Raw genomic sequence first — 25,186 nt, 5'->3', positions numbered from 1 at the left:
TAAATATAATTGATAATTTAAAAAGACTAAAGACCATTTTTGGTCCCCTACATATGCTCTAAAAATCTTTTCGGTCCCTTACATTAACCTTTTGGTCCAAACAATATGTTTTGGTCCAAAGTTAACCTTTTCCGTTAAAATTAACGGTCACACGTGTTTGACCAAATTAATGACTTAATTATAATCTAATTAACTTAATTAATTGTTATTCTAAATTAAATTTTAAAAATAGTACTACTTTTACTTTAACGAAAGTAACATTTACGGGCCTTTAAAAATAAAAATAACCATTACGAGACAATACTTTTTTTTGAACAATCCCGAAAATTAACCAATATTCCATGTTATTTTTGGGTGAAGTCTTGTAAATGTTATTAGATTATAATTAAGTTAATTTTTTATTTTAAGTAAATTTAGAATACTAATTAATTAAGCTAATTAGATTATAATTAAGTTTATTTTTTATTTTAAGTAAATTTATTTTTAATTTATTAATTTTTATTTTAAATAAAAAATATTTTAACAAATTTTAATATTGAATTAATGTTAATTAGTTTATAATTAAATTATTAATTGTCAAACACGTTTGACCGTTAGTTTTAACAGAAAAGGTTAACTTTGGACCAAAACATATTGTTTGGGACTAAAAGGTCACAAACTTAATGTAAGAGAGCAAAAAGATTTTTAGGACAAATGTAGGGGACCAAAAATAGACTTTAGTCATTTAAAAATCACATTAAAATTTGCATAACAATGATAGTAGTTACAATAATAATAATTAGGAGTAGTAATTTGTACTCCTTACTTAAATAATAATAATTAGTAGTAATCAGATTACTTTCCCATAATAGAATCCCATGAAACAAAGAATGCGATAAAGAAAGTTTTTTAGAATGCGATAAAGAAAGTTTTTTCTTACGTGGAATGCTACATAGAACTACTTCCCCACACTCAAAGAAAACGAAGATATGGCCATTAAACTTTAAAGTGTATCTCAATAATCTCAAACCACCCTTTTCTTTAACTATAATTATACCTTCTTCTCTTCACAAACTGTAAAAAAATCTTAACACTATGCATATATACTCCTACACTTAGAATTTAGAGAATTTAGAACTTAAAACACCCCATACACAACCCCCTTTTTCCTATTTATACATTTCCTCAGCTCAATTCTCAAGCTTGCCTCTCTCCCTTCATCTCTCCCCCTCTCCTCCTCGGCCGCGACGTCGACATGGTGAAGTTCTCGAAGGAGCTCGAGGCTCAGCTCATTCCGGAATGGAAGGATGCGTTCGTCAACTACTGGCAGCTCAAAAAGCATGTCAAGAAGATCAAACTATCAAGAAAACCAAAGCATCTCTCCAACACTCCCACTAGCTATGACTTCGGTCGGTCTATTTTCGACCCCGTTCGAGCCCTCGCCCGAAAACTAGCTGGCGACACCGCCCATGTCGAGGCCCGTGAAATTATTCAGGTATATATATATACACATATGCACTGGCGGACACAGTAAAGAGGAAGGAGGGGCTTAAGCCCCCCTATCTTTTTTCCCGTAGTAAAAAAAGAATAATAGTCATTTACAACATGAAGTTTGGTCAAATTCTCGTTAGTCCCATAATCTTTGAAATCTGAACATTACATCACGAAGTTTCTATTTTTCTCATTTATTCCGTTTGTGTACAAATCAAAGTATATTAGTAATGTTAAAAACAATATTGTTTCAGTAGAATAAGAAAAGAAAAAAAATAGTTGTTTTAGTGAAACTCGTCATTTTGAAAATCATCAAAATTCATCATTTTGTGCATGGATGGAGAAATTGTATAAAAATTGAAACTTCGTGATTTGATATTCCAGTTTAAAAGTTTTGGAATCGACCAGGACGAAACTTCATGATTCAAATAACTATTAACCTCTGACCAATTGTTTTTTCTGCATCCGCCATCGTGTATTACTCATTATTGAAATATTACTTTTTTAGCGGTTTGAAGCTATCTTCTCGACAAAAATGCAGAAAATGAGAGTTCGTTATATATATATTTGCGTGGAGATATAAATTTTTCTTTATTACCATATTTATAAATAGATAATGCGTAAAAATCAAGGCATCCTTTGGTATATAATTCAACCTTTTGCTTTTCATAAAAAAGTTTCTTTATAAATTTAGTAAATATCCTTTGAATTTTTACTAAGTGGGATGCATGTTTTTCGTTCTGATGCTTGTGTTGAAAAAAAGTTGGAAGAGATATATTTCTAAATATGATATCACAAAATGTTGCCTTTTGTTTTTCGGTTTATGTTTTGCTTGTGCTTTAAAGCAGGAAACCTGTTTATTATTGTCGCTATGCGTAGTGATAGAAAACGTTAAAAAAGTGAAACAAATATAACAACCACATAAATGGACTCGAGCCAACAAAATTAATATATTAGGGATGTCGATCGGACCACTCACCTCGATTTTGGACTAATTGAAAATCGGTAATATTAGGTCAAAAGTAGAGTTCCGACCGGAGACGGAGAAGAAGAAGACAAGGTTTATGAAACTGAACTTGATCAGCTATTTTCTGAAGAACATGAGGTATGTATTTATAATTATAATTATTTACTCAATCTTATTAATTTGTTAGCTAAACTCTTTTTCACTTGGATACTCTTTCCATTTTGGTATCTTACTTGGTGTTTCACTAATACTAATTTTCATATCTAATTACTAGTGGTTTAGTTTAATTTTATATTGTACACAATTTTTAATTGTAGTCCATAAATCCGTTCAAGTTTGGAAATTTTTAACTAAAAGTTAATTATTATTTAATCACAAAATAATTATTTTTTACTGTCAATTAAGGTTGATGACGTAATATATATATTTTATTTTATCATAAATATTAGTATAAAAATAGAAAACTTAATAGCTGGTCAAAGTGGAAGACAGAAAATTGTACAACAAAGGTATCGATCAATTTGGGTAGTATTCTGTAAAGGTAAATGTATATCTGTATTATATAGTTTTGACTATTATATAGTACTAATATTAAATTAACAGAGTAACATCTTAGTATAGTAATAAAACTAATTTTTCATGTAATTAATTTCAGGTTAAAGTGTTTTTCGAAATGTTAGATGAAGAACTTAACAAAGTGAATCATTTCTACAAAAGCAAAGAGACTGAGTTTCTTGAAAGAGGGGAAATATTGAATAAGCAGCTCCAGATTTTGCTTGACCTCAAGCGGCTCGTTGCCGACCGTCGTCGCAAAAATTTTGGCGGCCAAACCGGTGGCGGATCGGGACTTCTCTCCCGGTCCGGTTCGTCATTGGGCAGGAACTCGGACTCATCAGGTGAGTTTGGTCTTTCTCTTTTTTTTCTGAATGGATAAATGAATTTAAATGTAAAGATCGTGTAGTATATATATTTCGATTAAATATAATAATATAAAGCGTTTTTAATGACTAAGGGGACACTAAATGGTGCGATCGACTGTTTTGTAATAGAGAAGTCTAAGGATGAAACGTTTAAAAACTTGTAAAATGAAATATGTGGAGCATATATATATAATCTAATATTGTGTAGATTTGTAAAGTATTGAATTTTTGAAAGAAAAATAATGATGGTTGCGTTGCGTCCATTAAGTTATAGTCCTACTCGACATATCACTAAGTACTATATGGAAATTTTGAAGGAATATTTTAGGTGGGTGATTTTTTTAGTAACTACTACAAACCATAGAAGATTTCATGGACATCATCATATTTTGCTTGGCATATTTTGAATATGCTTATTTCATGTCATCATATTTTTCATATATAATTGTTCATTGTAATTTGTTTAAATTATTATAATAAAAATAATACAATTAAAAATGTGAATTTGGTGTTGACAATGGTGGAATGTAGGAGTGCTAGGGCTCTCTGAAGCACCTCGAACCAATTTTTTTCTTTTATAATTATAAATTTTAATCTTTGAAATTATTTTATTTTAATTAGATCCTCTAATTTAATTTTCTTAGAATCGGCTGAAAATGTCATGGCTGCTTCCGATCTGCATAATCATTTTAGAAGAAGATACCAAAGATCTTTTTGTGATAAATTTTTTTATTACATCTTTTTTTGCTATAAATTTTTTTCTAATCATGAATTTTAGCACTTAACACTGTTGACACCATTTGGTTTTAATTAGCTTCCCTAAACTTATATGATGAAATTACTATTTTACCCTTATTAAAGTCAACAGAGCTTTTTTTATCTCCCATTCATTCACTAGGCCACAAACCATTTACACTAAACAGGTCTGTTCCATTTGAAATATTATGTTATGGATCCGCCACTAATCGTACGTATGCATGCAGAGAGGGATAGCGAATATTGCGGTAGCCCAACCGATTCGGGAACAGACGAAGTGGTGGCTGCACTTGAGAAAAATGGGATAAATTTCGTGAACTCGGCCGTGAGAGGAAAGAACAAGAAGGGGAAGCCGAAGATGGCGATGCGAATCGACATTCCGGCAATGACGCCGACAAAGACAATCGCAGCCGTGACGTCGATGCTTTGGGAAGACATAGTTAACAACCCAAAGAAAACAGCAGGGGGTGGAGAATACATCAACAGGAAGAAGATTCAATGTGCAGAGAAGATGATCAGAGGGGCATTTGTGGAACTTTACAAAGGCCTTGGCTTGCTCAAAACCTATAGGTACATACACATATTTATGCTTATCAATTATTTTATGCTTTTTTTTGGCATAAAAATTAGGGAATGAGTGTTTAGTAAGTTATGGAAAGAGAATACTACTACTACAACAGATAATAAAACAAATAATTACAAATAGAACAATTAATTACAAATAGAGTAAAAATATGACGCAATTATTGTGTGACGGCCAAAAAAGGTTAAGTTGAGGTGAGTTAATTAAGTAAATAGGTGACAAGGAGGGAAAATAAAGTAAATAGGTGACAAGAAAATAAAGTAAAAATTTAATTATTGGTAAAAGAAGAAATGAGTCACTTTCCTACGTGCTCTTCGAAAAAAATGCGACTTAGTTAACGTGAGACTGAAAAAGTATATTTAAGATTGCTTTTTACACCTCTATTTAAGAAAATGATAGGACTTGGTTAGTCTATAATTTTTGTTTCAAACATAAACTTTTAGACTAATAGAACTGTACTTTTTTGTTTTTATTTTCTGATTATTAACTTTAATGCTGGTTTGCTCTGCTTGGCTGTCGATGTGTAGAATAAGCATTGCACAATTTATATTGGTAGTTGATGAATCATTAATTCAAGAATTATTAGATTACTCTTTTCTACGAAATCGGGAGTATCAATAGCACACGTAATATATAAAAGCATGCACAATGGAGGAGTTTAATTAAGGTGTCAAGTTTTATAATGTATTTTTATTTTTTGGCATTACATCAATAAACCATTCATTAAACAAATTCTCCATATAGAAAAATTGGGAGTATTAATAACACACTTAATATATGTATAAAGCATTCACAATGGATGGGCCATTAATTAAGGTCCAATTAAATTATACATATGGCTCACAATTTTTGACATGGAACTGTCAACACAAATACACATAAAATTAATAAGTTTAGGTCAAATCTTATTGAATTCATATCTTCATCGTGTTGACCAGTAAAGAACCCCATAAATTTGATTGGTTTTGTTTGAGTTAGGGTAACCATTTCACAAAATAATGCTCCTATAATTTTTATTATCTTTTTAAAAAAATATACTTTAGTATTTTTTTTCTCTAGGTTCATGTAAATCAGGTTTAAATTGTGTGGGTCGAGTTTCTATAGGTTCATGTAAATCAGATTTAAATCGTGTATATCATGTTTAAAATTTTGATTTAGTCGTAGGATACCAGGTTTTAGTTGTGTAAATCGGGTTTAAAAATTCAATTTTATTTGTGTAATTTCATGTTTGAATGAATCAGGTTTTATCATGAAAATCAAGTTTAATCTCGTAAATCAAGTTTTAATTGTGTGAATCATGTTCAGGTCGTTACAATGATGTTATCGTGTTGTGTCAATCATTATTATATTGTGTTGCTAATACATTTGTGTCGTGTGCTGGTTTGAAGGTAGCAATTCAGAATCGTATTGGAGTTGAGAATTTCCTTTATAGATCATTCGGAATTTCCTATATACTAGTAGTGTATATATTACTTATACACATTTGTGCGCCTAGGTGTGTAGGCAAATATGGCCTAACATTGCACAAATGAAAAAACAATTTTGTTTGATAGAAACACATGATATTTCACACCCCAAAATAACTGCATCTTCAAAATGAAAGAAATGTGTGCTTTTTCATGCTTTGTTGCATGCCAACAAAACGAAGAAAACATGAAGTCGTGTAATACATGTTTGAAGAAAAGTAAGTAAGATTGAGTGTGAAAATTGAAGTCACTATATATAGATGTGAAGCTTTCAAGAATTAGTGTGTTATTATTATATGTAGACACCCATATAAATTAGAATACCCTCTTAATTAATTTTTTCATTTTTTCCACATGAAATTGTAACGAATTAGTATTCTGTGGCATGCAGTTCGCTGAATATGGTCGCCTTTACAAAGATCCTCAAGAAATTTGATAAGGTATTAATTTTTCATTTTTTTCCTTTTCCCCAATTTTAATTTCTAGATCTTGTTAGTTAACAGTTTTACTTTGTGATTGTTAATCAGGAATTATTATAGCTATTTTTCTGTATTTATTTGGGCACAAATTTTTTTATAGTTTCTATTAACATTTTAGTATTTCATAGTAAAAATTATACTACTTGTTAAGATTATTAGGAGTATTATTTAATTAGTTAAATTTGAGAAATTAGTGATTTTTATTCCTATGACTAATTCATTTCTCTATCTTTGTTATCCCTCTTCTCTTTATTTTTAATTAATATTGAGTTTTACACTAAAAATACGATTTCTGAAAATTTGTTAAATTCCTGCAAATTGAGTTTAATTTTTATTTGATTTCAAAATAAGAATTGCTAAAGAAGCTGTGAAATACAGTGTGTTTTTTTTGGATCCAAGTGATTAGTGCTAGCTGTGTTGTTAATTATTATGATAATTGTGGGACACAAAGACATTCGAAATCTACCTAAATTAAATTACCACAATTCTCTTTATTTTAATTTGTTTATATATTTTGATCAGGTGACTAATCAGCAAGCTTCAGCCAGCTACCTCAAAGTAGTAAAAAGATCTCATTTCATTAGCTCTGATAAGGTACGTATGATCACTAAATTAGGTTAATTATTCTAATTTTGACAAATAAACATTATAATGTCACATAATTGAGTCAATAAATTAAATCCCACTAACTTATATAAATATGAAAATTAATTTTTGGTAGTGGGATAAGTGAGGGTGAGTAAGAAATAAATTAAAATAGTGATTAATGGAATGTTACATTGTGGAAAGCAAAGGTGGTGAGAAATATGGATGAAGTGGAGTCCTTATTCACGCAGCACTTTGCCAACAGTGACAGAAAAAAAGCAATGAAATTTTTGAGACCCCAACAGCAGAAAGATTCACACATGGTTACCTTTTTTGTGGGTGAGATTAATTAATTAAATAATCAATCAATCAATCACTAATTTAATTATTCTCAACTTGCTTTTATTAATTTCACTAATTTTCATTTGATTTTGATATGTGTATAGGGTTGTTCACGGGCACATTTGTGACATTATTTAGTGTTTACGCGATACTGGCTCATTTGAGCGGTATGTACACGGCTGGAACAGAAGCCACTTATATCGACACTGTTTACCCTATTTTTAGGTCTGGGTCCAATCTTTTTCCTATGATTATTTTTTAATAATATTCGTGATAATATACTAATATTAAATATAATTGGAAATGCAGCATGTTTGCATTGGTGAGCCTGCATTTGTTCATGTATGGATGCAACTTGTTGATGTGGAAGAAAACAAGAATAAACTACAACTTCATATTTGAATTCCTGCCTTCCACTGCCCTCAAATATAGAGATGCATTCCTCATATGCACCTCTCTCATGACCGCCGTTGTCGGCGCCATGGTCGTCCACCTCATCCTGCTCTCGGCCGGCTTCTCACCCCATCAAGTCGATATCATCCCCGGTATCCTCTTGCTGGTATATATATCTCTCTATCACATATATACACGAGCGAAGTCATATTAACATCTGGAGGCCCGTGACACGAGCGAAAGGTCTGGAGGCCCACGGGCCTCCATACAAATTTTAAAAATAATCAGGGGTATTTTCGTAATTTGATATTTTAATCACAAAGTTTTAAGAATATTAGTAACGGTTGTATAAAAATAAGTTTGGTTGCTTGTATAATGTAAAGTATCCCAATTTCATTTAATTTAACCAATTATGATTTATGATTTCAGAGCTGTGTTTTGCTTCTGATCTGCCCATTGAATATCTTCTATCGCCCAACCAGATTCTGCTTCATCCGAGTCATCCGCAACATAGTCTGCTCCCCCTTTTACAAGGTTGCTTCCTATGAAAAATAGTTTCATTTCATTTTATACTACTATGGAATTTCCATCTCAATTTTCTTTTATAATATATTTGTAGGTTTTGATGGTAGACTTCTTCATGGCTGATCAACTCACTAGTCAGGTACATTTGCTAACTCTAGTGTTCCATGTTGGTTTTATAAAATAGACTGGTATTTTGGAATGAGTTCTCTTGTTCGGTTTATAATATGGCATTCTTGGAAACAGATTCCGTTGTTAAGGCATATGGAATCAGCAGCATGCTATTTTCTAGCCGGAAGCTTCAAGACTCATCGCTACGAGACTTGCAAGTCCGGGAAGATGTATAGAGAGCTCGCCTATGTCATCTCCTTCGCTCCCTACTACTGGAGAGCCATGCAGGTATCTATCTATCTATCAATCGATATTCGAGTATTATAAGTTGAAGATGAATAAATAGGAGAGAGTGAAAAAATTGGTGGGCCATGTTACCTGAAATGGAAGAGGAACTAATTTTTGCAGATGCACAAAATGGAAAAACAGGACTATTATTAACTATGATATTATGCAGTGCGCGAGGCGATGGTTCGATGAGAGTAACGTGGACCACCTTGCTAACCTCGGCAAGTATGTCTCGGCAATGGTGGCGGCCGGAGCAAGGTTGACCTACGCCAGGCAGCCCACGCAGGCATGGATGCTGGTGGTTTTGGTGACGTCTGTCGTGGCTACATTGTACCAACTCTATTGGGACTTTGTCAAGGATTGGGGGCTTCTCAATGCCAACTCCAAGAACCCATGGCTCAGAGATGACCTCTTGCTCAAGAAGAGAAGCATTTACTATGCATCCATTGTGAGTTCTTTGAACCTGATTTCATCATATGATGATATAGTTTTTCACTTTTTTGCTAAGCATATGAAAAATGTGTTTATTTATTTCTTTGAAGGGATTGAACTGTGTCTTGAGAGTGGCATGGGTGGAGGCTGTGATGAAATACAAACCCGGGGTGTTGGAGTCGCGTCTCATCGCCTTTATGCTCGCTTCGTTGGAAGTCATCCGGCGCGGCCACTGGAACTACTACAGGTGAATATTGAAGCACTTCTGTTTGATGAAATTAGTGATGTTATAATTATTGACTTGGTTTGTGTGATTGATTTACATAGATTGGAAAATGAGCATCTCAACAATGTTGGGAAGTTTAGAGCAGTGAAGACAGTTCCTCTGCCATTCTCTGGGATGGATTCTGATGGCTGAAGTTTGCAGGAAAGTATATATGTTTGAGGGAAAGAGATGTTAAAGAAGCTACTGAAAAGATTCATTGATTAAGAGGTTGTGAATGAAGGAATCCACATCTGTTAAAATCATATTTGACAATGTAAATTGAGCACTTTTTCCTATGGGGAAATATCAGCATAAATGTATCTTTCTATTTTTTGCTTCATGACTCTGTAAACTCATCATTTGAGTTGCCAATAAATCAGTTTACTGCACAAACATTACTTGTCTCCATTCTCAAAATCTAGAAAAAGCATAGTTGGAAGTCTAGAAAAATGATGGGAGATGGTAATGTAGGCAAAAAAATTTAAATATTATACATACTTTTAAGGTTAAAATGAGTATCATCATCACATAATTATTAAACAGCTTTGCTAGGAATATTTTACAAACCATATGCTTATGAAGAGATGAATATCCACCTCAAGGAAAAACCCTCTCTTTATGCTGGAAAAGGGAACCAAGTTTTCTGAAAAAAAAGATACAGAAAACAAGAATCGAACATTACAGCAAGCAAACAATAGAAATGAAACTTGAAACTATAAGAAGCTAAATCACAGAGCACGTAAGTAAAAAATGACGTGAAACTTACCAGCACGGGCTTCTTTAGTAGTAGCCCTAGACAGCGTATATCCGTACCACCTGCTCAATATTGGTGCGGCAAACAGGGCAACCCCAGTTCTTGCCCTTAATCTCATTCAAACACATCATGCATCCTGCCATGTGTCCACATGGAATGCAAGCTCCCTCAACCGGAGCATCCAGGCATATTGTACAAGATGAATGTGAAGCATCTTCGCCATTTTCTTGACTGCTTGGGGACGTGGATGCTGCAGAGGGAGAAGATGCATGGACAGGGCTCATGTCATTTGACGGATACCATATTGGACCATCATCTTTACCTGCTGGATGTGCAACGGGAGCTGTTGGACTAGTGACAGGATAAGAAATTTTCGGAGTTGCAGGATTGTCAGATGGATCAGCTTCCTGAACTCCAAATTTGTTTCTATATGCCGTGTGGCTAGCAGAAGCCTCACTAGCATAACTCTTTGTGTGATCGGAACTGTTTACAACGTTGGCTGGACTTGCGGACGGGTGTGTAACAGATCCAACATACATATCCATGTTTGGTGGGATTTTATGTGGGGAAGACTCAAGGGAGGCATTTATTGCCCTAGCTAATTCTTCGTCTTCAAAAGTTGGTATCGAGACAGTAGGAGCAGAAGGGACTTGGTTGTTGAAAGGAATATACGGATGCCTCACCTGTTTCTTTGAAACCCAATAAATTGAATTATTAAGAAAGGAATTTGAAATAGCAGCAGTTGGTCTACTTACTCAAAATTCAAACAATCCACATAAAAATACATTAAAAAAATTATACCTGAGGAATTCCTTTGCAAGCATTACAAAAGCGCTGCAGGTGCAGTTTTTCACTATCACGTAAAGGTGCGAGTTTGATACGAGAATCTGCAAAGCCAGGAAGCAAGACTGAAACCCATCCAAGAGAGTACTTACAACGATTATAAAATTCAGTGTGCTTACAAATCGGCATTTGGCAGGCCTTTATTGCTCGCTTTCTCCTCCAGTGTTTCCTGACTATGTATTAAGATAAAAGCTGATTACCTGTCTAGTATAGCTCAATAGATAGTAAAACATTTAATATAGTCACGAACTTACTTCTTGAAATATTAGATATTATAGCCACAGGATCAGGCCGGTTACAATTAGGTTCCTCTAAATTGGCCTTCCAGAGTGGAATAATTGTACGTGGTTGGCCTTCCTGATGAAACAAGTAGAAGAACGTGAAGAACAGAAGATTTGTTGATATGTAGTGATTGACATAATATAAAAAATCTTCCTCAATTTGAAGTATGGAAACCCTTCTTAATTATTTGCTTTAACAGACTAGTGTTTATTTGTGTGTATTTTGCTGGATTGGGTGTGTATATGAGGAAATTACGAGTTAACAATGATCTAAGCAGATGAATGAATACACCATGGACATTTTTTGAGAATTTTTATGGACATTAAAAAGATTACAGTATTGGTAAATTTCAGTGTGGAACCTGTACACCAGAGTATATCACGAGCTCCAACTTGAAAGGTTTGTGCAGTTTCCGGGAACCAATAGGCAAAATAACCACCCATCTGCATATATTATTATATATCAATGTAAAAACAATGAGATTGCCATGATAAGTAACTTGATCATGTTGCCTAGAGTAAAGATGGGCAACATTCTGAAAAAAGGGACCATCCACAAACTAGTTTCTTTCATAAGATTTCTTTTAAAAGAATCACATTAGTTTGTAATATGAGCATTGCACCTACATTTTTCTTGAAAGCAACTGTGGAGCCAGATGTTCTAGAAAGCCAGGTCCATAAAGTTCCCGCAGCCAACCAGAGAATAAGCATACATGCCCCTGTGCATTATAAAAAGGTTAAGATTATTTGAATCCTGCTTAAGAAGGCGATATCAGTGTATTTGAGTGAACAGCTCTGTAGAAATGGTAATAAGCAGATAGAAGGTACCTCTATTGCTCTGACAACACTAGCATGCCCCTTGGCTCGAGCAAGATCAAGAGGGGTTTGGCCATAATCATTCATTTGCAGTGCATTTGCTGAAATTTGCAATAGTATGGATTGATTAAAGAAAAGGACACAGGAAGAAAAGAAAATTATATTTTAGCAACTCCAATAATATTGAAGACTACAAAGTGTATGCACCTCCATGTGAAAGAAGTAACCTCACAGTCTGCTCGAGACCTCTTTTTGCAGCATGATGCAGGGGTGTTCCATTATGTGGACCTTAAGGAGGGAAAAACAACTTAGGAAGAGCAATTCATCCAGAACAAATACACAGATACATATAAATAAGGAAAATGAAGCAGCAGGGATTACAAGATGTTTGAGGGGGAACTAGGTAAATGAGCATGATATAAAAAAGTTTTCATTATCCTAATAAAAGGTAAATGCAGTGAGTGAAATGTAAAGTCATTCCTATTGAGTTAATCAGCACAGCCTATTACATAGTGGGAGAGTCAGAGTCGAAAACAGAATTTGTTGCTTCCTTCTCTCATTCAAAACCATGCAGAAGATAACCATTAATCATAGGTTACTAGCTGTGAAGGGTGGCATATCACTTAATCTTTAAGGTTTAAACTGACTCCAAACATTTTATTCTCTCTTCACCCTGCCATTTTTGTACAACTTAATCCTAGATCCTTGCCCCTGAGAAATGAACTAGTACATTTAGAGAAGTATGAGAAAACACAGAGAGAGAAAATCAAGACACACATTAAACATTGAAGATGAAGTGATAGATATTTGGAGGTGTATGGAATATACCTGGATGGTAGGCATTGACATTAGCACCCAATTCAATTAATGTTTTGGCTACATTAAAAAGCTGTGGATTCATACAAGCAGCAATGAGTGGAGTCTTCCCCTCTTTATCAACCCACTGCCACCACAATCACCATTTAATCAATGGAAAAATCAGCCCAAGCCATTTTACATGTTTTCCACAATACCATGCCTTACAATATCTAACACACGGTTATAAAGAAATCTAGTGCTCCTCTTATAGAACGAATGCTCGCATCGATAAACATATTACAGTATACTCCGGGATAAATACCAACTCCCATCATATCTACAGACGAATACATTCTCAGCATAAATGTTTCTGGTAGAAAATGATGGAATAAAACGGTACAAAAATGAAAGCCTCTGTAATTTTCAAATGATCATCCACTCAGTGAAGAACACAATTCTATTCACCAAAGAAAAATCATAAAACAAAACAACATTTTTCACACAAGCATACGTGTAACAGATGATAATGACCTAAAATTGAAACTTTAACAACAAAAAACTTAATTCTCCTGCACATATCCAATAAAACCGACTCACAAGTGAAATTTGCGCACAACACAACACAACACACAGTGAAAACCACATAACATCCTGAAAATAGGGGAAAATCACTGAAAAATCACCCCAAGGCCGGCACCATCTCTATGGAGCGCTTTGACGCCTTCAATATTTCCAGAATTTGCTTGCTGGTACAGTAATTCATCTTTTGATTGCCTCTGCCCCATATATATTCAGTTAAAAGGTGAGATGAATATCAAAATACAATCGGAATAACAAGAACAAATTCAGTTTGCTGTGGAACTCTGAAGAGTGGGATCAAAACCGGAAGTAGATGGAAATTTCAAAGGATTACTTAAGAAAGAAGAAAGTTGAATGAGCTAACTCTTAATTGCGATAATTTCTTGAAAGCTGACGTTTAAACGCGGGATTGAAAGCTCTCATTCAAGTCCTTCTCGAAGCTTGTTGAGCCAGTAGGGCTTTGCTTTAATTACTTTGGCATGAACATTAATATCATAAAATTATCATTTTTTCGTCTCTACTAAAATATTATTATTAATATAGCTGTTAGCTGAGACTTTAATATTTTACTTTTATTCATTAATTAAGTCAGCACAGTCTAAAACACACATTATTGAATTTTGTGTTCCTTTACATCATTTTTGGAAAAAAGTGAAACTCATTTGATTTGAATAATCTGATTGAAGGACTAGCTATATCTATGTTTTATATTCTTGGGTTAGAGAAAATGAAATTTTAAAAATATTTCTCGAAAAAGGAATAGTCATGAATTGATCAAAGAAATGTTCAATTTACTAGAGGAGTACGGATGAAATATTCACACGTAATTGTCCTACATCGAAAATGTGAATTAAAAGGAGATCAACATAAATATCTAGTATGCTATACCTCGTCTCACCAATTAGTCTCTCCTTTAGGTATCAGTGCACTTCCATGAATGAGACTGTATAACTAGTCCCTATAAAATCTAACATAACTATATAGAACGAAAGATTTGGCGCCTAGTTTGTTTCGTGCGCTTCCGGGTTATCTTGATCGGTTAGAGTTGGAAGTGCCTCCGACGATGGCCTAGTTCGTTTATTAGGAATGTATTTCTTTAGCATTCTATCCTTGTTTTCTTTCCACCATCCTTCTGCCTGCTGCTCGGCAAATCTTCGCTTGCTATAGAGAAATTCAAACCATGTCAAGTGGTAAGGAACAATGCAGCAACACAATTTCAGTTTTCTTTCGCATGCTTATAGCAGATTTTTTCACCAAAATTTTCTCCATGAATAGAATAATCATCAACATAGGTAGCAAAATTAAGCATAAATGCTTAATGTGTGCAATAAAGCTAATTCTCATAACTTTGATGATTTGTTAATGGGACTTAGCAAGGAAAATCATCAAAGTTTGTAGATTGCTATAGTAGGGGAAAAAAAGAATTCAGTGCATGAATATTCATCCACATTGTCAGTGCATATTTGCCGAACATGCAATTTTGTAATATGGGAGAGTCTAATGCCAACATACCTGAATCTAACCCCCTTGTATAACTTGGTTCCATCTGCAAGTTGGATGAATGTTACATAGACACCTGGTTCAAATTGTTCGGTAACTTCCCTTTGTCCCTCCATTTGAGCAAATTCTGGAGTCCCTGGGACATTTTCTGAGCTGGGTTGACGTGTAGCCGTAGTAGCAGAATAAACAGCTAATTCACCGCGCAATGCTGTATTCTCATAATGATTTTGATATGCTGGAAAAGTAGAATTGTCTTCAGATACTAGCATACGTATTGTCTCCAGAAGAGACTCGATTTCAGCGTGCACGTTTTGGAAAAAATCACCCTCGGATATCTCCGGGGGCAATTTTTTTCTAATCTCCTTCATCTGGAAAATAAAAAGAACGATTACACATGCACGCGATTAATACAATGAGGATGTTAAGTATGGCAAAGGTAAAAAAAATCTGAAACCTAATCATCAAGGGGTAAACAGAGCGCGCGCGGGGACACAAGGAGTATTGATTTTGTTTAACAATTGGAAAGGAATAGTTAAAAAGTTAAATATAAAAATGAAAAAAATCTCCTGTGAAAATGGACAATCAAAGGCAAAGATTGAGTACCTCAGCTGTGATGGTGTTGGTGGCTTGCGTTGCTCTGATACATTTAAAAGATCTATCTGCAGCCAATAGAGTAGCATCATCTGCATATTTCATTAACTTGTGGATTTCTTTTTCTTTAGTTTCACCGTTTTGTCTTAAATTCTTAGCCTGAGGACATGTGATGGAAACGAACAATATTAGAGGAAATTACAAACCAAAGTATGACAATCAACATTGTAAGGATGAGGGACCATACTTGGTTCTGCAATTTGGCAATCTCTTGTGATAATATATCATTTGACATCTTTAAAGAATCAATAACACCCCTAGAGTATACTGGATTAGAAGAAGGTGGAGTACCGGGCCTTCTCGAGTATGGGGAAGCAGGCCTTGAAATGGACTGATATTGTGGCTGAGGCTGTGATGATGATATGTTAACGGGCTTTAAAGCATATTGAAGAGCACTGAGTGAACTTGGGAAACCAACATCCCTCAGCTGCACAAGCGATGGAACTTGCGATGCACGAACAACGGAATAGCTATCAGCCTTCAGTCCACCACCTCCAGACTTGATCTCGAGGTACCTAACAGGCTCCATGGCTGAGGGGAGCAGAACCCGTGACCTTTTTTTCTCTCGGTTTGTCCGAGAACGACGAGTAGCAGATGCTCTGTGAATAACAGTTGATGAAGTGCCGGTCTCTGCTGACTTTTTAAGTTTCATGTAGCAAGAGTCACACACTCGGTGAGGTTTCCCTGGTGTAGGGGCAAGAGCTGCTCTCATTGCCTTCTTCGAAATGCAGTTATGGCAATGCACCATTCCACAGTTATAACAGCTACGTCGTTTTCTAGTAAAACCAAAAGCCTGCTTGCAAGCTGTGCATATCGACTGATCTACTCCAGACACCCACTTATGGATGCATATACTCGTCGTGTAATTTGATCCACATGAGATATTTCTCACATGCTTGTCTTTAAGTGCTTCGACCAACGTGGGAACATTTCGATCTTCAGTGTCTCCATGTCCTAGTCTTCCGTTGGCTCCTCTTCCCCAAGTAAATACGTCACCTCTTGTAGTGAAGACTACAACATGATCTGCGCCACAGGAGATCTGTTCGACAAACTCTCCTACCAATCTGTCTTGTACTAAACAAGGAGCCTTTCCATCGGATTGAGGATTGCCCAGCTGACCATATGCATTATTTCCCATACTGAAGACATGACCTGATGTTGTGAGGGCAATGGTCATGTTATGGCCACATGCCATCTGCTGGATGTTATAATCAATGAGGGAAAATACACAGGTTGGGGTAAGATAGGTGTCCTTGTTTCCATGACCTAATCGATATTTATCACCATCACCCCAGGTGAATAACTTCTTAGACAAAACATTTGATCCAGACTGATTACTAACTTCTATTATAGCAGCAGTATGCCATACACCACAGGAAACAGCAATAGCTTTAAGTCCACTCAATGAGTTGACCTCCTTTGGGAAAGGTACATTTTTCCGATCACCATGACCTAAAGCTCCGAACATTCCATCGCCAAATGTAAACAATTTTCCTGAAGAAGTGGCCAGTGCTGAATGCCAGGCACCACATGCAACTGACAGAACTTGAAGGCCTTCTAAAAGTCCAGAAACTCTTTTGGGAATCCAGTGGCTAACATCATTTCCATGACCAAGAATCCCCGCGTTGTGGGTACCATCACCCCAGGTGTATAAATCACCGGATGAAGAGATTGCACCTGTATGAAACTCTCCACAAGCAATGTAATCAATATTTGTAACCGCCAAAAATTCTATTAGTCGAGGACAACTGAAGTCCTTCTCGATACCATGACCCAGCCTACCCCCGGATTCTTCACCCCAAGTGAAAACCTCACCTTGTCTTGTAACTAGAGCAATATGCCGAACACCACAAGCAATTTGGTGCACGTCAAGTACTATATTTGTTTCTAATGGTTTCGGAGTCAGCACATCAACCTTTACTGGAACAGGTTTTCCAGTTACGTCTGTGTCCCCTCCATCCGACCAGATCTCTCCCCAGAGAAAAACATCACCAAGTGATTCTATGTCATCTGGTCCAGAACTCAGACTTGAACAACCAGGATTACTCGAGACACTTACCCGGAAACCATCTGCACAACTTGTCCTTTGCATATTAGCAAATTCAAAACCCACGTGTGAGCTTGAAGAACTGACGCTACTATCTCGAGAATTGGTGGACACTCTGCGAGAAGCACTCGGTGTGCAATCTAGTGCTCCGAATCCACAACTATCTTGAGAGATATCACTCCTACCATGCAACTGAAAACACACATGTGAATCAGAACAGTGACAATGGAACTGTAGTGAATGATTAATCAAATTAACTCAAATCAGATTTTGAAGATTTATGAGAAAAAGATAGCCTCACGCGTCTTTGTTAAATTTATGGAAGTCCATATTGAAAGTGAACATAACAATGCTCTCTGAAAAATTATCAAAAAAAGATGGCAACAATGATATAACTCTACGGAAAAGAGCTTTAACCAAATTACATCATTAACATTGCTGTTGGTACGCCTACTGCGTGATTGGCCAGTTGATATTAAAGATTTCAGACCAGCAATCCAGATTTCAGCCTCAACTTTGTCCTTGCAGATCTGTCAAAGGAGGAGACAGAACTGGTGAGTCTTAAAAATAAATTTCCACTTCAATTATTAAAACAAAACATAGATCCTGACCAAATCGAGAGATCTCTCGCCGTTATTATATATCAATGAAAATGACAAGTACTCCTTCTCCGGACGCAAAAATCTTTTGAAAACAGGCTATATTGAGATATAGGACAATCAAAAACAGCATTCTCAATTAATCAGTGTCTCCCTGTAATAAATGATTTTGTTGAGGTAGTATAATCATAACTCATTAACAAGATATACACTCCCTAATCCTGAAAAGAGCAACTCACAGTTCTCTGTCCTTGAATAATCCTTGAAACAGAAGATAGCGTTAGCTTCCTTTCTGATCCATGCGAGTACCATATTAATGTTGCTTCATCCTGGAAACAAGGAAAACTCAAATTCAAAGGGTTTTCTCGTTCAACTTAATTCTCAAAGATAAGAGTAAGTAAATAGATGATCAAGTAAAACTGGTTTGTCATTTTAGAATGAAAGCTAGAAACTGTATGGAGGTTGGAGAATTATGTGAATTGGTAAAACAACAAAAAGTGATACTAATTGCTTACTGGAGAAAGTCTGAATGCGCAAAATTTAGGCTTCCCTTTTCTGCTATACTTGATTAGCTGTGTTCCTTTCTTCAACAGAATGAGTGCCTTCAAGGAAAACATAAAATGGCATGAGGAGATAAGCATCCAACCAATCACTTTGTATCTAGTAATATAAGAAACACTGAACCAAGTTCCGATACGCAATCAAGAAGGACGAACTTCCAAAGCACTGCCTTTACCAAATCCTCTGGATTTGAAATATTATAATGACTCTTAATAATTCTATTCTTGTATTTTTCATTATATGAATCATGAAAAATGTATGATCCTAGACAACATAGTTTAACTTCTAATTCGATTTCGAGTGACTAACCAATTTACTCTGACGTAAAGCAATCTAGGCTGTCTTACAAGCTACATTCTCATTGTTTGAAATTTCACATCGTCCAAGCGTCTAGGAATTTTATGCATTTGGACCTGTGAATCATGATTTCTGTGATGCGAACAGCTTATGTGTAGAGTAACCACGTTTGCATATGATATTCGTGCGCGAAACCTAAGAATAACATCATCTATTTTCTAAGGATTAGGAGAAATAAAACAATCACAAAACGCATTCTAAGAAGTTGCAGTATGATTCATCGAAGGAGGATATAGACTGTCATTCTACCTGATCATTGTCGAAGCTAGGTGGATCTGCCATTCCATCTGAACCAAATCTCGCCCTATCCACCGAACAAACCTATCTGTCGTCCCAACCATCCGTGTCGTCTTCATAGATGATGCGAATGCACTATTCCTCTGAAGATAATCATGAAATACCTAGAAATCGATTCAACCTATTGCGAAGATTTGTTATGTTTGGGTGGGATTACTTGGATTTGACAGGTTTGGTTTTTACAATGATCCAATAAATTCAGTAGCGCACCACAAAGATTCGCCATCAGAAATCAAGGATTTTGAAGGAATTCATTTCGTTTGGAGAATTTTTCGAAATGGATTTGGAGAGTTTGGTGATCATCAGAGAGAGAGATGAGATTACGAAGGGAATTCAGATGCGAATTTGGCGCGCTTATTTGTTAAATCACACACAAACCCGATTTATTACGCGAAGTAGTTATACTTTATCGTAGATGTGTATTTCAATACAACGTGACAAGTTACAAGTCTATGAAGTAGAGCACGATCATTCTATTCATAAAATTGGTAATTTTGAAGAAATCGTGTGGTGTGTTTGGAAACTTGGAATTGGAGCTATGTAATTGAAATTGGAGGTTTCAATTCCAATTACGTTGTTTGATATCACAACAATGTATTGAATTGGAATTGAATCATAATTCCAAAATTTTCAATTCCATGATTTGAATTCCATATCAAAAGTAGAAAATTGGAATTCCAAATAGTCATAAAATTAGATAGCTTCACTACACACATTTCACATACACTACACATATTTCACAGCTTCACACACTACACACATATCACACGTTTCATACACTACACACACACTATACAAATTTCACACATTTCTCGCACTACACACATTTCACACACTACACATTGTTGGGGATATCGCAACGGAAAATACAAATTAAATAAATTCGCAAAAGAATCTATTTAGGAGATTATGTGGATACGATTCAATTTCATGCTTGAACATGTATAGACATATTATTGCGCAATTAATCACATAATTTAGAATTAAATTATGTCGTTGAATACTTACAATTATGATTCTTCAAAGATCGAAGTGGCTTGCTACTTCTCCACGTGTAGATCTTGAAGCTTGAATGTGATTGCAAGGCCAATGATCTTCTAACCTATGACCCAACTCTAGATCTAAATTCCTTGCGGGAGGAATCTCTTAGAAATTATAGGGATCTTGAAGGAGAAGACAAGAATGCCAAGAACACACAACAGAGGAATTTCGAATTCCTCTATGAGAGAGATGGCCGAAAATTCCTTGTGTGGAGGCTAGGGTTTCACTTCATGTGTTATGTATATATGTCACACCTCCTTCATCCCTATTTATAGAGTTTGTGTATGGGCTAGGTTAGGGATCTATGGGGCTTGGATTGGGCCTCCCCTATTGGACCTTCTTTACTAATTAAATTATAACCCATAATTCAATATAAGGCCAATGGCATATTTCTTGTGCCACTATCGAAGAAATACTAACCGCCCATCCAATCCGTGATTACAAGCAATCTGGGTTAACCTATTTAATATATTATTTCCCGTGTCTAAGACTTTCTATATCCATTAATTAATTTGTTGTCTGCTATGGACTGTAAATTAATCAATATCTTTTATTTCCAAGAGTTTGTCTAGTACGAGAAGTATATTAAAATATACTTTGCCTTTTCTATTATTCTTGGATAAAATCCAAACCGGCCGGGTTTTCGAACAATAAAACTTTTCTCGAACAACTCTTGGGGATATAGTCATACCGCGCAGGCACATGTTTCAGTGTAATAATAAAACTAACAGCATACTAGTTACCAATTACTACTGCCCAAGATATCAGTAATATTGGGTTACGAAAAACCTGCACCTACTGATAAGTCAAAGCAGTGTATGATTAAATAACGTGTGCCCTATATTATTACAAAGGTTAAGAAATATTAAATCTCCAAGAAATCGTCTTACAGTATATAGCAATAAAGACGTGTCTATATTTTAGATCATTTCAATGCTATACCACACCAGTGTCACTAGTCATTCTCAAGGTAAATATGACTTTCGGATGGACACTGCAACCTTTCGCGATAGGTTGCCAAAGTCTATCTAGGTTGTGAAAAAATTTTACTTCTACGAGGTTCCGGCTGGGCCACCTACTATGATGACATGTTCCACGACCCAGCCTTCAATGTAGAAGACTTAGACTGATTTTACTTTCCGGCATTTTAATAATATAATTAAAGACGGTCAATACCCATTAAAGTAAAATACATAGCATGAAGAAAACATTTATTATTCTCATTAAATGAGGAAAGTTTACAATATACAAGCAATTTATCAAATTCATAATAAACTCAAAAAATGTTTTTTAGTATGTATGTTCCAACACACACACTACACAAATTTCACACACTACACACATTTCACACACTACATAAATTTCACACACTATACACACTGCCCAAATTTCACACACTTCACACTTTACACACATTTCACACACTACACACACTGCCCAAATTTCACACACTACACACATTCATACACTACATAAATTTCACACACTACGCACACTGCCCAATTTTCACACACTACATACTTTACACACATTTTACACATTTCAGGCATCCAATTTTTGGATTTTTTTCACTTTTAGATTTTTTTTCCAATCTGAATAAAAAAACTGAAATTTTCCAAAAGTTTAAACTGAACCAAATTTGAAATTTTAGTTTGTGAATAGTGTGTATTTCGGGTATAGTGTGCGTAGTGTGGGTATTTTATGTAAAATTTGCGTCGCGGGTGTATTTTGTGTGCAATGTGTGTAGTATGTGTATTTTGTGTATAGTGTATGTAGTGTGTTTATTTTGTGTATAGCATGTGTGTATAGTGTGCAATGTGTGGAGTGAGTTTTTTTGTATAGTGTGTGCAATGTGTATATTTTATGTATAGTGTGTGTGTGCAGTGTGTGTATATTGTGTACATTGAATGTATTTTCTGTATAATGTGTGTAGTGTGTGTGTATAGTGTGTGAAGTGCGTGTATGCCTGTATAGTATGTGTATTTTATGTGAAGTGTATGTGAGTGTGTATGTTGTGTATAGTGGGTATACACAAATTATTCAAATTCAATTTTATATCAATTACTTCATTTACCAAACATAGAAGTAATTCATACAACATCCGTCCATAAAAGAAATAGATTTACTATATACAGTGTGCATTTTAATATAAAATTATTGAAGTAAGAAAGATACGTAACGAGAAAATGATTAAAGTCTTTTTAGTAAAAAATAAGAACCACTTTATCAAATAAAATAAATATAGAATAGTTTTGATAGATAAGTCAAATGAAATAACCAAATTAATTTTCGCATACAGAGATGTAGTATTTCGGTTTTCTTATCATGGTATATCTATTAGTTAATGAAATCACATGATTTATTTTCAATAAAATCATGCAATAATAAATGTTTTTTACGCTATTGTTGGCAATAAATTTAAGCAAAATAGACACCTAAAATAAGAAATTTGTCATAAATAATTACTACCATTAGTCATTTTAACAGCTAATTAGACACCTAAACTCTGAAATTTCTCATAAATAAATACTACTAATAATCATTTTAAGATCTGTATATCATTAATAAATACTACTATTAATCATTAAAAGAGCTATTTGTCATAAATAATTACTACTATGAATCATTTTTAAGAGATAATCTTGCACCTATATATATTACTCCATACATCTTATACATCATTATATAAAAGATAGATAGAGAATAAAATAAGGAAAATCATCTCTCAAAATGGCTGCTAAGTTGGTTTGCATCATTTTCCTCATTCTTTCACTATCAGGTTTGTTTAAATTATTTTTTTTTCTGAATTTATTTTCAAAAGAATATTCAATATTAATGAATCCTAGAATTTGCGTTAAACTCAGTAATTAAATCCCTTCCATGGTTTCAAATCTAGTACCTAACCATGTAAACAATCCCATCAGTTAGTATTTAAGATTGTAATTTTACAGAACATGAGAATTAAATCTTCAGATTTAATATGAAAACAATTATTTTATGTTGGTGGTATTTTCCATATTGTCATTGTTAATTTTGTTGTTTTTTTTTGCAGTTGCAATAGAGTTTGTGGATGCCCAAAAGAGATGTCAAACGATATTAGATAGGGAAGGTTGTGATCTTGCCAAATGCAGAGAGCTGTGCTATAAATCATACAACGGTGGATTTGGATCATGCCTTGAAGCAGTCGGTCAAGTAGGAAAATATGCTTGTTCTTGCGTCTACAATTGTTCTGTGTAATATTTACGAGAGCAATTGAATATTTTGGCTCAAAATTAGCAATGAAAGGAAAATTAATGAAACATTTTTTCTATATTTGTTGTTTATATTCAAACTATCTATATCTACTTAACACTAATTTGTTGCCAATATAAAATGTATTCCCTCTGTCCCATTTAAAAATGAAACATTTCTTTTTTGAAATGTTGCATTAAAAATGAAACATTTCTTAAAATGAAAATAGCATCATCCCTATTTTTTTATCTTGTATTTATTCTCTATTCATTAAAATCATGTGATGGAAATCAAATGTTTCAAAAAAAATACTATCATTAAATATAAAAACACAAATTTTTTTTAATAAATGTAATAAGAAGTTATGAATTGCACTTTCAGTTCATACCAAGACACAATATGTATTTATTACCCAATATTGATATTGCATCATTAGCCTCAATTTATTGAGAAGTGATGATGATCAATTTAATGACAGCAAGACACTTTGCACTTTCCACGTGTTATTTCTCTCTAATTTGAATACAATTTCCACGTGTTATTTGTCTCTAATTTGAATACAATTTGCTTTATCATTCTATTATCATGCTTATTTTCTTCTCTATTGTGATTTGTGAACATAGAAATTCACAAAAATCATGAACTCAAACATCATATCCCAATTATATTTTATTTTTCTCTTTTTAGTCGCCATCCGTGATTTTCTCTACTCATTTCATATGCTTCATACAATCATATGTAAGTACTAAGTTAAAATTTGGAGTCAGTTTTAAATTCTTTCAAATTACTCTCGAAAAAACCCAACCCAACACAAAACATGAAAATCACATGTACACCAAGTCGAAAACAACATAAACAAACATATATACAAGAAACGATGAATCGCAGCTTAGTTGACAAGACATTTTTCCTCCAACCAAGTTCGACTCAGTCTCCTTCTAACGAACAACCGTCAATATTTTCTATAAAACTGGTACAATCTATCAGGCATGACGAAGTTGACGTCGGTTCCATCCATTTCACTTCGCAGAACAACACGACCACACACTCTCCTAACTGGTTCAATACAAGTAGAAAAATCTTCCAAAACAGTAAGATCATACATGAAATGATGAGGTGTATCATCTTCCTCAGCCACTCAGCCTTATTCTTCACTTTGCTGCAGAATTTCAACAGACTTTGCAGTGTATTAGTAGTGTTGGGGTACAAATCCATCCCACATCGGATGAGTGAGGGAAGTTGGAAGGTGTAT

The 25,186-nt window shown here is 34.6% G+C and overlaps 3 protein-coding genes across 9 annotated transcripts; 1 reads left to right on the top strand and 2 right to left on the bottom strand.

Moving 5' to 3' along the window:
- The first annotated feature begins 1,040 nt into the window (after nt 1-1,040).
- On the top strand, nt 1,041-9,972 carry LOC121776532 (phosphate transporter PHO1-like). The gene is made up of 15 exons (XM_042173696.1): nt 1,041-1,474; nt 2,486-2,575; nt 3,093-3,333; nt 4,341-4,683; nt 6,554-6,602; nt 7,164-7,235; nt 7,436-7,565; nt 7,673-7,793; nt 7,878-8,127; nt 8,391-8,495; nt 8,581-8,625; nt 8,730-8,882; nt 9,052-9,330; nt 9,425-9,561; nt 9,642-9,972. The coding sequence occupies exons 1-15, from the start codon at nt 1,235-1,237 to the stop codon at nt 9,730-9,732; spliced, it is 2,346 nt and encodes a 781-aa protein (XP_042029630.1). The 5' UTR covers nt 1,041-1,234; the 3' UTR covers nt 9,733-9,972.
- A 75-nt stretch (nt 9,973-10,047) lies between these two features.
- LOC121776533 (putative E3 ubiquitin-protein ligase XBAT35) lies at nt 10,048-14,142 on the bottom strand. 6 transcript variants are annotated; one of them, XM_042173699.1, is made up of 11 exons: nt 14,015-14,142; nt 13,669-13,847; nt 13,102-13,216; nt 12,481-12,561; nt 12,286-12,374; nt 12,085-12,176; nt 11,820-11,901; nt 11,431-11,533; nt 11,135-11,349; nt 10,346-11,022; nt 10,048-10,222 (listed from the first exon to the last, which is right to left on the bottom strand). In XM_042173699.1, the coding sequence occupies exons 2-10, from the start codon at nt 13,714-13,716 to the stop codon at nt 10,372-10,374; spliced, it is 1,476 nt and encodes a 491-aa protein (XP_042029633.1). In that variant the 5' UTR covers nt 13,717-13,847; nt 14,015-14,142; the 3' UTR covers nt 10,048-10,222; nt 10,346-10,371. The 6 variants fall into 6 exon arrangements, with proteins under 6 accessions (XP_042029633.1, XP_042029636.1, XP_042029635.1 ...); XM_042173702.1 differs by having other exon boundaries at nt 13,755-13,847; XM_042173701.1 differs by having other exon boundaries at nt 10,346-11,016; nt 11,135-11,220; nt 11,296-11,349; nt 13,755-14,117.
- A 284-nt stretch (nt 14,143-14,426) lies between these two features.
- On the bottom strand, nt 14,427-19,969 carry LOC121777067 (PH, RCC1 and FYVE domains-containing protein 1-like). 2 transcript variants are annotated; one of them, XM_042174200.1, is made up of 9 exons: nt 19,615-19,969; nt 18,963-19,049; nt 18,687-18,776; nt 18,460-18,546; nt 18,274-18,378; nt 15,989-18,040; nt 15,754-15,900; nt 15,163-15,518; nt 14,427-14,811 (listed from the first exon to the last, which is right to left on the bottom strand). In XM_042174200.1, the coding sequence occupies exons 1-9, from the start codon at nt 19,645-19,647 to the stop codon at nt 14,652-14,654; spliced, it is 3,117 nt and encodes a 1,038-aa protein (XP_042030134.1). In that variant the 5' UTR covers nt 19,648-19,969; the 3' UTR covers nt 14,427-14,651. The 2 variants fall into 2 exon arrangements, with proteins under 2 accessions (XP_042030134.1, XP_042030135.1); XM_042174201.1 differs by lacking the exon at nt 18,460-18,546.
- Nucleotides 19,970-25,186: the final 5,217 nt, after the last annotated feature.

Source organism: Salvia splendens, chromosome 18, assembly GCF_004379255.2.
Source record: "Salvia splendens isolate huo1 chromosome 18, SspV2, whole genome shotgun sequence".
Taxonomy (NCBI): Eukaryota; Viridiplantae; Streptophyta; class Magnoliopsida; order Lamiales; family Lamiaceae; genus Salvia; species Salvia splendens.
Note: the sequence above shows the minus strand (reverse complement) of the source record. Positions and strands in the feature narration are given on the sequence as shown.

What these genes read in the sequence shown, in the direction of transcription:
- LOC121776532 (XM_042173696.1), top strand. Translation starts at nt 1,235, where the DNA reads ATGGTGAAGTTCTCGAAGGAGCTCGAGGCTCAGCTCATTCCGGAATGG. An exon ending in TCCCCGGTATCCTCTTGCTG is followed by an intron (nt 8,128 to 8,390) that starts GTATATATATCT and finishes TTATGATTTCAG; the next exon opens with AGCTGTGTTTTGCTTCTGAT. An exon ending in ACTACTGGAGAGCCATGCAG is followed by an intron (nt 8,883 to 9,051) that starts GTATCTATCTAT and finishes GATATTATGCAG; the next exon opens with TGCGCGAGGCGATGGTTCGA.
- LOC121776533 (XM_042173697.1), bottom strand. Translation starts at nt 13,856, where the DNA reads ATGGGGCAGAGGCAATCAAAAGATGAATTACTGTACCAGCAAGCAAAT. An exon ending in GAGATGGTGCCGGCCTTGGG is followed by an intron (nt 13,217 to 13,754) that starts GTGATTTTTCAG and finishes TTGTGGTGGCAG; the next exon opens with TGGGTTGATAAAGAGGGGAA. An exon ending in GTTACTTCTTTCACATGGAG is followed by an intron (nt 12,375 to 12,480) that starts GTGCATACACTT and finishes TGCAAATTTCAG; the next exon opens with CAAATGCACTGCAAATGAAT.
- LOC121777067 (XM_042174200.1), bottom strand. Translation starts at nt 19,647, where the DNA reads ATGGCAGATCCACCTAGCTTCGACAATGATCAG. An exon ending in CTAGCTTCGACAATGATCAG is followed by an intron (nt 19,050 to 19,614) that starts GTAGAATGACAG and finishes TTTTCCTTGAAG; the next exon opens with GCACTCATTCTGTTGAAGAA. An exon ending in CCAACAGCAATGTTAATGAT is followed by an intron (nt 18,041 to 18,273) that starts GTAATTTGGTTA and finishes GTGTGTTTTCAG; the next exon opens with TTGCATGGTAGGAGTGATAT.